The sequence below is a fragment of the Medicago truncatula genome, chromosome 8, assembly GCF_003473485.1.
Source record: "Medicago truncatula cultivar Jemalong A17 chromosome 8, MtrunA17r5.0-ANR, whole genome shotgun sequence".
Lineage (NCBI taxonomy): Eukaryota > Viridiplantae > Streptophyta > Magnoliopsida > Fabales > Fabaceae > Medicago > Medicago truncatula.
Genome location: NC_053049.1, coordinates 2,311,983 through 2,326,024, shown reverse-complemented (window position 1 = coordinate 2,326,024; position 14,042 = coordinate 2,311,983). Strand labels below are relative to the sequence as shown.

At 32.1% G+C, this 14,042-nt stretch overlaps 2 protein-coding genes across 2 annotated transcripts; both read right to left on the bottom strand.

The window, feature by feature from the left end:
* Window positions 1–321: 321 nt before the first annotated feature.
* LOC25500185 (uncharacterized) lies at window positions 322–3,885 on the bottom strand. The gene is made up of 4 exons (XM_013588529.3): window positions 3,625–3,885; window positions 2,448–2,574; window positions 2,258–2,330; window positions 322–796 (listed from the first exon to the last, which is right to left on the bottom strand). The coding sequence occupies exons 1-4, from the start codon at window positions 3,650–3,652 to the stop codon at window positions 524–526; spliced, it is 501 nt and encodes a 166-aa protein (XP_013443983.1). The 5' UTR covers window positions 3,653–3,885; the 3' UTR covers window positions 322–523.
* Window positions 3,886–12,858: 8,973 nt separating this feature from the next.
* Window positions 12,859–13,755, bottom strand: LOC112417175 (hydroquinone glucosyltransferase; the record flags this gene model as incomplete). The annotated part of the gene is made up of 1 exon (XM_024772352.2): window positions 12,859–13,755. A coding segment is annotated over one exon (708 nt), but the record flags the coding sequence as incomplete, so codon positions are not given.
* Window positions 13,756–14,042: the final 287 nt, after the last annotated feature.

Here is a 14,042-nt window from a genome sequence, read left to right as displayed (position 1 = left end):
TGAAAGGAATGAAGTTGGAAAAGAAGTGAGAACAAAGCAATGTCTAATTGAGGAACTTTTTACTAATCAACAATTCCGAGTCCTCATATCTTGACACTTTCTGTCATAAGCTTCATGATTTTCTCTGAATTCTAAATTTCAATACCACCAACTTAGTGCTGGTGATGAGTCATCGGCTCATCACACGTCATTATATAACTATTATTTTGTGAGCTCGTGTCATGAACTTTTACTATCGCATGCATAGCATAGCCTTTGACAGTAAAGTCAAGAGTATCTCTGTCGGCACTTTATGTGCCTTGATTCTTTCATTGGCCCTGGTGAGTCCCTTTAACCCAGCTCGCCTAAATTTTTATTTATCATAAAACAAAGGTCAAGAGCAGATTTTTTGTTCAAAATGCCAAATACAACCATTCTTATTTAGGACAGCAATTCTAACATGAAAACAGTGGCAATACTATGTACAATCAGGATAATTCGATCATCCTGTTTTATAAGAAATGGTGAACAATGATAGTACTACTCAGATTACAGGCTCGTCTCCCATCTTTTGGAACCACACAACTGCAAGGGTAACAAGGGATGCATAAATTGCATTCGGTAACTTCTGCACCACTTTTCCAACACCAGGGACACCTTCAGTGGCTCTTTTTGTTGCCATTGCAACACTTGGTGCTACGACCAAAGTGATGATAAGTTTCTGACTAACAACAGTGAATGTATCAGCTGTCATTTTCTGGATGAAATCGCAAAATTCGTCATGATCAATTGCCCCATCCAAGTTCATATCACATTCCTGCGCATTGTTAAACGAGGCATACTAAATTCAAAGATACCAAGAACTATAACATACATGAAAATTTGTTCATTGTAGTTGGAGAAATTGTTAGTCTGAACAAACCTATATTACATATTTAAATTTCTCTAGAAGTGTTGATGTTTTAACATAGTCAAACATGGAGAGAAAGATGATTCTGAGCAAAATGTGCCTAGCAACTCATGGTCTATGATCAAAGTTTTACACGTGGATTCCGTGTTATCATTTTTGGATCACGAAAGAATAGCAATTTGTCCAAATTCCGCTATGTGACAGTGCTATAGCACTGTTTTGGCCGCTCCTTGGCAACACTATGTACTAAATAGAATATCATGGAACAATAGCAATTTGTTCAAACTTCTCTATGCTATAACGCCACTATACATTTAACAACATTGTCTTTATTCTGATTGAAAATCAGAATACGACTTCTTACACATATCACAAAATTAGCTTCTTGAAAATATATTGAAAGTGTGATGAAGTGTGAAAACAACCTCCGGTTATATGCAATTTTTACAAAATAACAGAATTTTTAGCATCCAAATTTGTAAAAGTAAATTTTTTATCCCAACCATTTTCATGGTATTGAAATTATCCAATAGCAGTGTTGAATCACTCTTTAGTATACCTTTTGAATCTAATAATACTGAGTTTTTAAGGCATTTATGCATGCTTTAGCTTTTCTTTACCCTAAGTGAATTATGTTTACTGAAAAATCTTGTTCAAGTTATCACCATGCACATGGTGAATCCTTTCTCAAGAATACTGTCAAATGATCTTATTGCTTTCTCCCTAAGAGGTATTCCGAGACTGCCGAGCTTCTTAAAGATTAAAAAATGTCATTCCAATTCCAAATTCTAAAATGTTTGAAACAAACTTTTACAGCATTGCCCTTACAGCACTGTTTAAACCCCCGTTATGTGACAGTCTATAGCACCGTTATATTTATATGCTATACCAATATTGACTTAAAAACCCTACTTAAGCAAAATGTCGTCCAGCTCAGCCTATTCCCACCCCTAGTAAAGAACTATAAAACTGTAACAGCAATGAAAACCAAAATGTTGAAGTCCTTCTCAACAATTTTCATTCCTCATTTTGAACTTCTCCCGTTGTCACTTTTACTAAGTATACACTTAATCTTAAATACATACATCTTGACACAGTCATCACTCCGATGAACCAAAATTCTCAGTATAAACTATTAAATAGATAATGCATGGTTGCTTCTCAGATAGAGACTGTTCGCCGTTATAATGGAATTAATGAACAAGTGGCCTATCATTGAAAAGATGGAGAAATGCATGTAGTGTATTATATGGTTATGATATTATGATACAAAGCAACCCAGCATATAATCATTTTCACGGCATGGAAAATTCAGATTCATAAATAAACAAGTATATAGTTTGGTCTCGGTATGATAAAATGAAGTACCTGCATGATTTGTTTGACAGTTTCTTTTGATGGAGGATCGAAATGAGGACCAGGAATAATCTTGTTGATATCACTATGACATAGAAACGGATTACAGTTATAAGATCCATTCAAATTTATTCATAATTCAAAAGAAAATCTTATCAACTAAGATAAAATGTTGAGTACAGCTACGAAGCAGACTTCTTACTTGTAGACAAGTAGAACAGCAATATACAAATCTTCGAAACTCAAGTACTCGGTTTGGACTTGATTCCTTACATTCTGAAAAACTCGATCTGTTATCTTCCTAATTTGCTTTTTTCTCCACTCCTCACCTGCATTAAATGTCATGGCATAAAAACTGCATTATCATTCAATCATGATTCCTCGAGTTCATGTAGAATGATATAAGAATTATTTTAGCCATCAATGGAGTGAGTTATGCTGCCAAATACTAAAATTACTGCAACTGATTTTGCACTCATACATTCACTTTCCTATAATTTTTCCATGATTCTCTTATGTGAGTTATGTCATTCTTTATCCTTATCACATAAATTGACAAGTTTAAATTTCTAAAGCCCAATAAGCGAAAAATCCAGAAGATAACAAATAAATCAATCAACCTTGCCAACGAATTTATGCAGCTTTTGAGCTTAAAGGCTCTTAGAACAGCAACTTGGTGCAAAAGTAAAAAGATACGAAAAACACAAACAGAAAACACACGTACTTGATCACGGAGGTCGGCCAATTGTGCCTACGTGTCTCCGACTACATTAGAGACTGCAGTACCTTTTTATCTATGAAGCACCGACACAGACATCGATACTGATAGTAATTTAAGAAAATGACAATTAAATGTAATCACATGTGTCAGTTCTTTGGAGCTTTCTATTAATCAAGCTTAAGGTTTACAAAGTACAACTTATGTTTAAATACTCTCCTCGCTCGAGCCACCTGGCCCGCTATTCAGTAAACTGAGCCATATATATCCGACAAAAGCAAACTCCAAGCTTTCCAGCATAAATCATACTTGAGTTGATCAGTCATCTTATGCCAAGTTATATATCAATAAACTAACCCCATTCAGATTCAATCAATGATTAAATTATGAAACATATTTGTCATACCATAAGACTCCAATTAAATTTCCTTAATTCCATGATAAATTGTGTTACTTACACAATCAAGGATTAAATTAAACTACTATAAAATTAAGTTCTTGTAAAAAAAACACACACGCAGACACATGGTATATAAGTACAAATTATGAAATCGTGAAAATCTAAAGATTCAATAAATTTGCATAGGAACCAAATCCTTGTATATCATTTGTCGGTGTGAACCTTGTAATTACAAAACAGGAAAGAAAGAAAGAAAATAACCTTGTAATTTATCGAAGATTTGTCCCATGATATTGTTTTGATGATAATAAGGAACCAAACTTGTTGACTGTGTTATGTTATGTTGTCTTTGAAGTTTGAGAGTGGAGTGAAGGTAGAGAATTATTAATATACTATTGATTGATTAATTGATAATAAATGAATGAATGAAAATGAACGCTATGCTTTGGATTTAGATTTAGCTTCTCAATCACAATCACATGCTTACATTACTCATATTTTACTCTTTCAATCATTCCAATTTCCACGCACACGCTACACCATTTTCTCTTTTCCGTTATATCATTATAAACAAAAAAACATTTTCATTTTAATTCATTTTTTTAGAAGAATCTTGCAGTTTTGTTTCATATTCATTTTAATTCCTCTAAAGTCAGCTATATTTTTTGTGTGTGAACAATCTGTATTGTAATCTGAAGTATGGTCGGGGTAAGAGTCTTGTTAAGGATTGTTTACATCCCTTCATCGACCTCAATTCTATATATGTTTTGTTAGTTCATTAATCATTCGAGTTCAATTACTTGACTTTGAAGTTAGGTATATTTATGTAAGCTTCAACGACTAATCTCTCAAGTCTGATTAAATGGACCATCAAGCAACTCATGCTTGAAAATTCATATGCAAATGAACTAAAATGATGTGAAAAATTAGATAAGTGACAAAATCGTTATCTGAAATTAAGTTAAGCGACGACGAGTGTAATTTTGCATATTTATTACTACGTTTTTCAATTTTAGTAATTTATCTTTTTTATATCATTGATAGAATAATTTTGTGAATCAGCTCTTTTCATCATTCTCCTACAAAATGACTTATAATTTAATTTAGAGTAGTTAAGAGTTAGTTAATAGAATTTGCTAAATGGTTGTTAAGATTTGTTATTTTTGGTATATTCTTAGAAAGTCTTTAATAACCCTCGATTGGCAAGGGGAAGATAGCTTTGAAAATTTAAATCATGACTGGAGAATTATCTTCATGGAAAACCTTTCAATCTCTATACACCTAAATAATTTACGCCCACCCACCCCATCATCCTTATAGGGCACGGATTGTTGTTTTTACATGCCAAGATAACAGGTGGAGACCAGTGCACCAAAGATTAAAGATGTTTTTTATTTTCTTTACAATGAATGATTAAAGATATGTTCATCAAATGAAAACATTATGCTAATCAGAGCCAACCCTAATATTTTTGGCGCTCTATGCAAACTAAAGAGTGGTGCTCTTATAATCGTAGCATTATAATTGCTTTCCATGTGCATTAGTTTTTGCAAAATCATCACTAATATGTTTATAATAATAAATTCTCTTTAGAAAATCATTTAGCATATATTTTTTTTTATTTTACGATTTATGATCCAATACACCCAACAAAAGAGATTAGAGAGAGTTAAGAAATTAAGAGATCCTTCAAAAAAAAAATTAAGAGATATTAAATAAATGATCTTGTTAACGAGTGTCTTCGGACACTTTTTAATCATTTTAAAATAAGCAATTATTTTTTTTAAAAGTTAAATATTTCGATTTTCAAGGCAATCGTTACATGTATTTTTATAAATACTTACTACTTATAATCCTTAAAGAGCGTCTGGAGACACTCGTTTATATTTTCTTTAAATAAAAAGAAAAATTAAATTATTTTTTCTTTCATATCATCGATATTAACTTTTGTTATTTTGTTTGTATACCCTAAATTTTTTGTTACTTTATACTTTCCCTAAACAATATTTTTATTTCTTTTTTTTTATTATTTTTCATAAATCCCCTCAAAAATAAATATTTTTCGTATCATGATTCTGATACTTTTTAACCTTTTAAAGTTGGATGCAAATGTAATGTTTGATCTTATCCCTCAAATTTTTATGGACAATAGGCTCAAAGTTAATGTTTGAACTTAAACAAAAAATGAGAATTTTACTTTTATTTTAGGATTTAAACTGAAATAATATTCCGCTAAGTTTTAATTAAAAAATTATATTTTAAATATTAGATAAATCATACAGAGTTTCTCTAATTCTCATCAATTAAATATGATTCTTGATTATTGTAAAAAAAAAAATACTCAAAAAGTCATGAAAATCAATCATCAAGAACACCATCAACCAACATCATATGCATTCTTCTCTCAAAAAAAAAAAAAAAACGACATATGCATTCCACCATCATTAGTTTTTTTTCTTTCTCCAAAGAATCAATTCTCTCTGATTATTCATATATTAAATATGACTTTTGGTTTCATGTATGTCATATGATAGTGAATATTATATATATTGAAATACAAAATGATTGCAAGTTTTAAATCTAATTCCATTTAATAAATTGTAAATATTTTTTTTTTTGAAAGTTAAATATTATTATTATTTATTATTTTGATGTTAATGATAAATATTTATTATTGTTATTTTGTTTAATAATTTAAAATTTTCATCTTATAAGCAAAGGTGTAAAGTTGTTGTCACATGTTTGAAAGGTCGCAGGTTAGAGTCCTAGAAACAGTCTCTTGATAAAATAAAATAAAAAATAGGATAAAACTACATACAATACATTAATTGATGAGATCCTTTCATAAACCATATGTATCTGGGAGTTTTAATGCATCAGACTACCCTTGATATTTTTCTTTCTAAATAACATTTATATTAAAAATTCAATTATTTTGTATATATTGGTTGTGCCTGCGTAGTACTTAATTTTTTTTGTTTTTTGTGTGGTTTGCTCTTTTGATGTAAACTTTGGTCTATTATCTCTGGCACACCTTGTGCTGGAGGATAATTTGTTGGTGTTAATATAATCCATTTTTATTTCTTAAAAAAAAAATAAAAAATCAATCTGTATGTATGCAAAATATATTAAGTATTTATCAAATTGGAGATCAAACATGGATACTCATGATCAAGAGTTTAATTTTGTGCTTAATCTAAATTTTATATGCATGTAATATAGTTTTTAGTTTTTTTTTTTTTTTTAAACCATAAGATAATTTTAGTTACTAGAATCAACGAGGGCGTTGCAAATAAATTTGAGCTTAATTTGAGATGCATCGATACACTTAGATTTTTATTTTTATGTTCATGAATGATTTTTTTTTTTTTGTAAGAGACCAAAGCAATTAAGTAATTTCTGAATGATGGATTCGAAAAGTTGACCTTCTTCTGCGGACGTCATGGTGGAGGTGTAGTTAAATCTTCAGCCGACGGAGTAGGAACAGGGAAGAGGAAGACCCTCAACATGGGAGGTGTTGGCAAAATGCGAGACACACGATCATACTTGAACATCATATCATCGATATCTTCTTCATTTAAGACTGGGATCAGAGTGATGATTTTGGTATCACAAGGCATATGTACAATTATTCCACCATAGCCTAAGAGAGCGACTTTGAAACCGTCGATTAAAAGACTTGCAACTGTTTTGCGAGAGTAAAAAGAGTGAACTTGGAAAGTAGGTACCTAGGTTTATTTATAGTTGATGAAAAGATAAAAGTGTTTGTTTAATTAGTTTGGAAATTGTTTGTTACAATTTTCTTAAAACAAGTATACGCAGTTTTGTTACGATTTATCTTTAATTGAAAAACTTGCTCAAATTCCATTAAAATAGCAATAATTCATTGAAATAGGAATAATATCTAAAAAAAAATCTATTATCTAATTTAATGGGTTCTTTTTGCAAAATCTAATTTAATTATTTGATTAGGTAAAAAATTGAGAAAAATGTAAATAAAAGAGCTTAAATAAACAAACAGTACACTTTTGGTATAAAAAAAATACACTTAATAGAAGAAGAAAAAAACCGACTACCCCTTATTTTTTTTGGGTAGATAGACGAAATGGCAAAGCCATTATAAACTCACACACAAGTGGAGGTACCGGGGTTTGAATCCCGGTCATGGCATCCGGCCTAACAATTTCGACATTTTGCCAGTTGAGCTAGGACTTATGGATACCCGATTACCCTTTTCTTTTCACATCTATATTTTAATTATCCGATTACCCCTTATAATTAAATATAGATGTGAAAAGAAAAGAACTCATTATATTATTTAACACTAGAGGAAAGACGAACACTCTTTTTATTGCAATAACGTGTATAAATTATGAACAATATTTTATATGAAATTTCAATTTTGATTAGAATTATAAGCATAGATATTTATGACTTTTTTTAGTAAAGATATTTATGACTTTTAAATTGTAACAAACTCAACAAATCATGTTTATCTTTTTATTAAAAAAAATTATGTTTATCTTTTTCAATAGCACCAATAATATAACAAATATAATACAAATTCTTATATTTTTTTAATAAATTACAAGCATAGATATTTATGACTTTTAAATTGTAACTAACCCAACAAATCATGTTTATCTTTTTCAATGAAACCAATAATATAACAAATATAATATAAATTTTTATCTTTTTTAATAACATCAACAATATAACATTATAGAAAAATTTATTTAAGGGTATAATTAAAATAACAAAAGAGCTGTGCTATTTACATGAACAATTATTTGACGAAGGCATCACCATGGAAAAACTGGCCAATAATAACTAGTGTTTAGCGGAATACATGGGTGGTGGTTGAAAAATATGAAGGTCAACAAATAAACAACCAATGATAATTGTCCATCTACATCGTCATGGCTTCATGAGCCCAACAACTCGAGATCTATAACATTTTCCTAACAAAAAAGTCAACCCAATATACTCTATTTTCTTTATTTTATTTTGTTGACGGTAACCAAATTAACTCATTTCATTTATAATATCGTACTTATTAATACAAGATGACATATAATCATAATAATAATAATGGAGATTGACATAAGACAATAACACCCTTGCTAACAAATGAGCCACATTGTTTGTTTGTCGTCGGATGAACTTATCTTAAAGTTTGGTAAACTAAAGATTTACGATAATTTAGAATAGCTCCTAATTCAGAATTGATACCAGTTTCCTTGGAGATGTCATCAACAATTTGCTTAAAGTCAAGTTCTATGGACACCACCATTAATCATCATAATTACCAATGGTTTACATTAAATACTTACCAATGGTTTACATTAAATACTCATAATTATCAATGGTTTTTCAAATTTACAATTTTCTCAAAAAGTTTGTTGTAACAAAAAAAATGGAAATGTTACATGAAAAACCATACAAAAAACGTAAAAAAATGTACATAAATTTTGTCCTTATAATATAACATTGTTTAACTAAGATTTGTTTATTTGAGGAAGTATTTGACTTAATTATATGCAAAGAGTATTGGACGTTAATCATGTCCGATTATATTTGCTTGAGACATGTTAGAGACTATAACTTCAAACAAGTGATTATTTCATTGCATTATGATACGTTATTGAAGTTGTTTTCTGTTTGGATATCAAGTGTGAGTAATATGTCATACATCGGATGTAAAAATGAACGTTGAACATTTTATAATAAGAGCACCACTCATAATCCTAATGTCTTAAGGTTTTGGGTTAAAGTATGATGTCTCACTTATATGATTGTTCAAGTTCCGATGTGATGATCCCCGAATCCCCTCACGAGATAGCATTCTCACCACTATTTCACTGTCAAAGCATTACCTCTATTAATGATAACTAACACGTCTCATTAACTAATTAAAAGAATCTATCAGTTGAACCATACTGATAATATAAACATTTATTACAAGAAACTATATCAGTTCAATGTTTGTTGTGAACTAACACCACATTTGAGTTCAAGTCACAATGGATTCCTTTCTATCCATTTCGCGGTGATTGGCCCAGATGGCTTCACAATTTCCTCATTCTTTTCCGGGTACACCCTCACCCATTCACAAAGCTTGTTGATCAATGATGCATGGCTAATGTAGCTCGTTGGAGAAGAATTGTTCGCTGTGGCCCAAAGGTCATTTACTAGGAGACGGCCAACATTGACTGGTTCACCCTTAAGGATTGCAGTTAGCAAGGTTGCTTTCTGAATGGTCAAGTCTGACACATTTGAACATGGGAGCAAGGTATGCAAAACAAATGTTGCCCATGCTTTAGCAATGGGTGTCAGGTCAGTAGAGTGAAGTTTTCTTGGTGTTCCGTCTTTGTTCCTAAATCCTAACCCAATCGGCCTCAGGCGCACAGAGTACTAAGAATCTCCTGATGATCAATGTTAGATCCCTTGCCATTTCTTGCTTCAAATGAACACTGCTCATAGTTCTCAAGCCTAAACAATTGATTGATAATTTCCCTGAAATGGCACCTTCTTCCCTCTAACAAAACTAGTGAATTTCATCAAATCATTCTTATAGTTCCCATCTTCTTTAGCAAGACCAATATATGCATTTGCAAAGAACTCTTTAGCTAATGTCGTACTAGCCTCTTTTGCAAATGATGTCAATTCTCCCCACCCTCTGGTCGTTATCACTGCTTGAATATCTGATAATTTGTCCCCTTCCAACCGGAAATTTTTCTCTAACTCAAATTTTTTGTAGGCCAGAAACTTCGAATAGCGCTCTTGATGGACCAATGATATGAAGCGCAAACTGTCAAATGAGCTAGATGAGGTGTTGGCGATAACCCTTTTCCTCTTTGCATTGTTTTGTTTTGCCATTTGTTCCTACAAAAACAGTCAACAGCAAACATGCATAGTATCCAAAGTTATAACAAGCAATCATCCCTTTCACACAAGCATGCTCAGTCACAAATAAAATAAAAACCAATTCCATCACACTCATGCATCATGAACTACTGCGCACAGCACGTCCAGCATGCGCGCCAAGCGTGCAAAGAGGCACTCCTGTGCGGCCAAGTCAGGAGGGATCAAGTAAAAATGCGCTTACGCGCTCCAAAATGAGCCCTGGCGCATCTGGAACGCACCCTAAGCGCACAAGGAGCCGCCCCAGCACAGGATGACTTGCAGACTTCTTTATAGACTTCAAAAAGAATTCTTTTAAGCTCCTCTTCAATGTTTGTGCACTCAAAAATCACAAGACATTGAAACAGTTCATAACTTCACATTGCAACAGACAACCATGAGTTTAGTTACATTTTACTGCACAGCCCCGTCTAAATTTCTTTGATTCACAAGGAAATTATTCAAATTAAGACCTGTAACTTTAGATGTAAGCAAGATTTGTCATACCTGCAAGTCTGATGGAGGGGCAACAACACTGTCCATAACAATGACCTCCTCTGACATATGAACGTTGTCATTCTCTTGTCGTTCATCTACTATAGGTGCATGTCTAGATGATGCACACTCCCTAATAAAGAGTCAACAGGACGTCCATGTCCAAAATGGACAGCATCTACCGTAGCTCCTCTGGTTAGTGCCGTCACTAATAAGAAATTATAGTAATTGATAAATAAATAATTATAATTATAATAATACTGAATTTTCGATTCCTGTTCAAATTGCAATTCCTTATGTAAGAGATACATACAGAATTTTCATACCTGATGATGATCTGGCACCGTGAACATCTTTGCTCCTCTTGCTGGGCGGTGCATAAAGTGCATCACAATCATCCACCCATTTTTCCACCAACTTTCTCAGCTCACAAGCATCCAACTCCAATTTATTGTTCTTCTTTCTCATCTTTCCCATCATGGCGACAAAAGATGTTTGTAAAGAGCTGTCTGAAGAAACATGTGATTCAGAAGCAAAAAGGTAGGTTTACGATCACTCAATTATCCCATATCAAGTGTTGGATTATATCTCTTACAATAGGAATCAAACAATGTGGATTGTGGAGTATAAAATATAAAAATGCTCTATATCTATTGTATTCTAGATAATCTTCAAAATTCAATGTATATAAAACTATAAGTGATTTCAGAACAAAAATATGAAAGAACTGATATATGCGATATGCCAATACTTTATGAGAGAAAAAATCCATAAGAGAATATATTTCTTCCTTAAGCTTGCTGAACAATAGAATAATCACTCACCCTCTCTTATCTAATTAAACTCCTACAAATAACAATTCTAATTCGAATATGGGTGCTACTGAATAACTAACTCCTACAAGACCCTGCCATCTCAACCACTTTATTGAGCCTTCTTGTCTATACCTTCCAACCGATGACCCGTGGTCATCACAGAATTGGTCTACAATTTGTGTTCTAGGGTTGATGTATGGATGCTGGAGTATGAAAACTCGTGCTTTTCTAATCTAGGAGTGGTTATTGATTTCAACCTTATGCAAATTGATTGGAAATTAACATGAGTTCATATTCTGAGTTTGTTACAGAATGTTCTATTCATAACTCCTTAGGCAGGAGAACCTTTAAACCAAATAAATCCTTAATTCCTTAGATAACCGAAAATAAGAAACCTTAAGAGAATAATTCCTTAGATGACTGAAAATAAGAACAAGCATCAACTACTACTTCTAGACTAGAGAAACATTGGTTTTCATATTCAAGCAATATCAACTCGCATATTAACAACGAATTCAACGGGACAGCAAGATTAATTGGTTTAACGAGCAAAGAGAAAAAGAATAAAAAAAAAACAACAATAAGGTTAGATTATAAAAGGAGCAAGAACACAAAGATGGTTAATTGGTTATTGATGAATGGTTTAACAAGGATCATCTCTCCTATTCTTGTTATGAAAATTATCAGATTCCTGAAGCACAGCCTTGAAACTGGTTTTGCATCATGAGTTTAACTTCTCAAGTACCTTCCACGGTTGGTCTTTTATGAAACTAAGCCAATATCTGTCATATGTCCAAGAACCTCACAACAAACCAACATATTTTTTTAGGTTCCACAGATCATGCCAATGATATTTCCATTCACACGTGAAAATCAGATCCAGGTTAGAGAGAGTCAATAGTTTGTTTGAGCTGGGCAATGTAGAATCGACGTGAACTCGAGAGAAAGGATGAAACTTCAAAACATAAGTCACATTTTTTGTTCTAAAGTTATGTATCATATTACAATCGCAAATTAAGATGATAAATATTTCTATTTTAATGTGATTTGGTTCGGTTACCAGTTGAACAAGTCTTGACCTGACCTATTGTTAACTATAGTTTGCTTAATGCTAAAGTTACAATTAGGCCAGGGAATGCCATAAAAAATACTAGTTCATGATTATTTTCGAGAAACATTCAATTATTCTTCATCTAAATAAAATTCATCTTAGGCATAAATAATGACAAAACACTTCACAACAGAAAATTATGCAAAATTAAACGGAAACCACTATGTTGGTATACAAAACCAATAACGTATGCATGTAACAAAGATCACAAGAACTCAACTCAACTGTCAAATAGAAAGTCTTATAAGCATGCTTCATAATATGAGCTTAATACGGAAAATTATAACGATTATCTTATTCCAATGAAGAAACAGAAAAACTAGAATGGTTATAAAGCAAAAATCTTATCAAAATCATTCCTTAAAACTTGTTTTCCTGCACCAAGCTTCTCCACTTGAGTGTTAATTGAGAAATAGTCTTTGTCGAAGAACCATCTTCTTTGAGTGCATTAGAAGCAGCTTCTTTTAGTTCTTTCATATTACTCCACTTTAGTTCTTCTCCTTCCATGAGACACTTGATCACCTTAGCAACCTCTACCCTTTCCACAATGCCATTTTCATGAACTCTTGGCCTCAGTCCCACTTTTAGTCCCTCACTCAACAAAACCGAATTCGTTCTCTGCTCGGCAAAAAGAGGCCATGTGATTAGTGGCACACCATGCACCACACTCTCAAGGGTTGAATTCCAGCCACAGTGACTCAAGAAACCACCAACTGATCTGTGACTAAGGATTTGAACCTGTGGTGCCCATGATGGAATAACCATCCCTTGATCCTTGGTTCTCTCTATGAACCCACATGGTAAAAATTGCAAAGGGTCAACATCATTTTGTGCTGAAACTGAAAAGTATGCTGCACTAGATGAACTACTATTTGGTGCTCTTACAACCCATAAGAATTTCTGATTACTCGATTCCAGACCGAAAGCCAGCTCAACAATTTGTTCTTGTGAAAAAGACAACTGAGAAAAGTAAGAAAATTTATTAATTTTCTTGGCATGTGTATTAACACTTACTCCTTTGATTATTTGGTTGAATCTTTGATCTTTGACAGATGCATATTGAAAAAAAACGGTTGAAAGAGGTTACTCCCTAAATGAATCTCAATTGTCTTAATAGATTAGTATTTGAATTTTGAATTGACGTGGAAATACCTTGATTTACAAAAAAAGAATGTGTTTGTTTATCACAAAGGCAATCTATATACAAATCTAAATTTTATTTCAATTAAAACAAATAAAAACCGTGAATCATCAAAAATATGAGGATCAAAACTATATTTAAGTATATCGTAAAATATTAAGAAGATAATTACAATCAACAGATTGGATGAAGAGGTTTCCAAAGGTCATCCAAA

What these genes read in the sequence shown, in the direction of transcription:
- LOC25500185 (XM_013588529.3), bottom strand. Translation starts at nt 3,652, where the DNA reads ATGGGACAAATCTTCGATAAATTACAAG. An exon ending in AATCTTCGATAAATTACAAG is followed by an intron (nt 2,575 to 3,624) that starts GTTATTTTCTTT and finishes CATTTAATGCAG; the next exon opens with GTGAGGAGTGGAGAAAAAAG. An exon ending in CTGTCAAACAAATCATGCAG is followed by an intron (nt 797 to 2,257) that starts GTACTTCATTTT and finishes AACAATGCGCAG; the next exon opens with GAATGTGATATGAACTTGGA.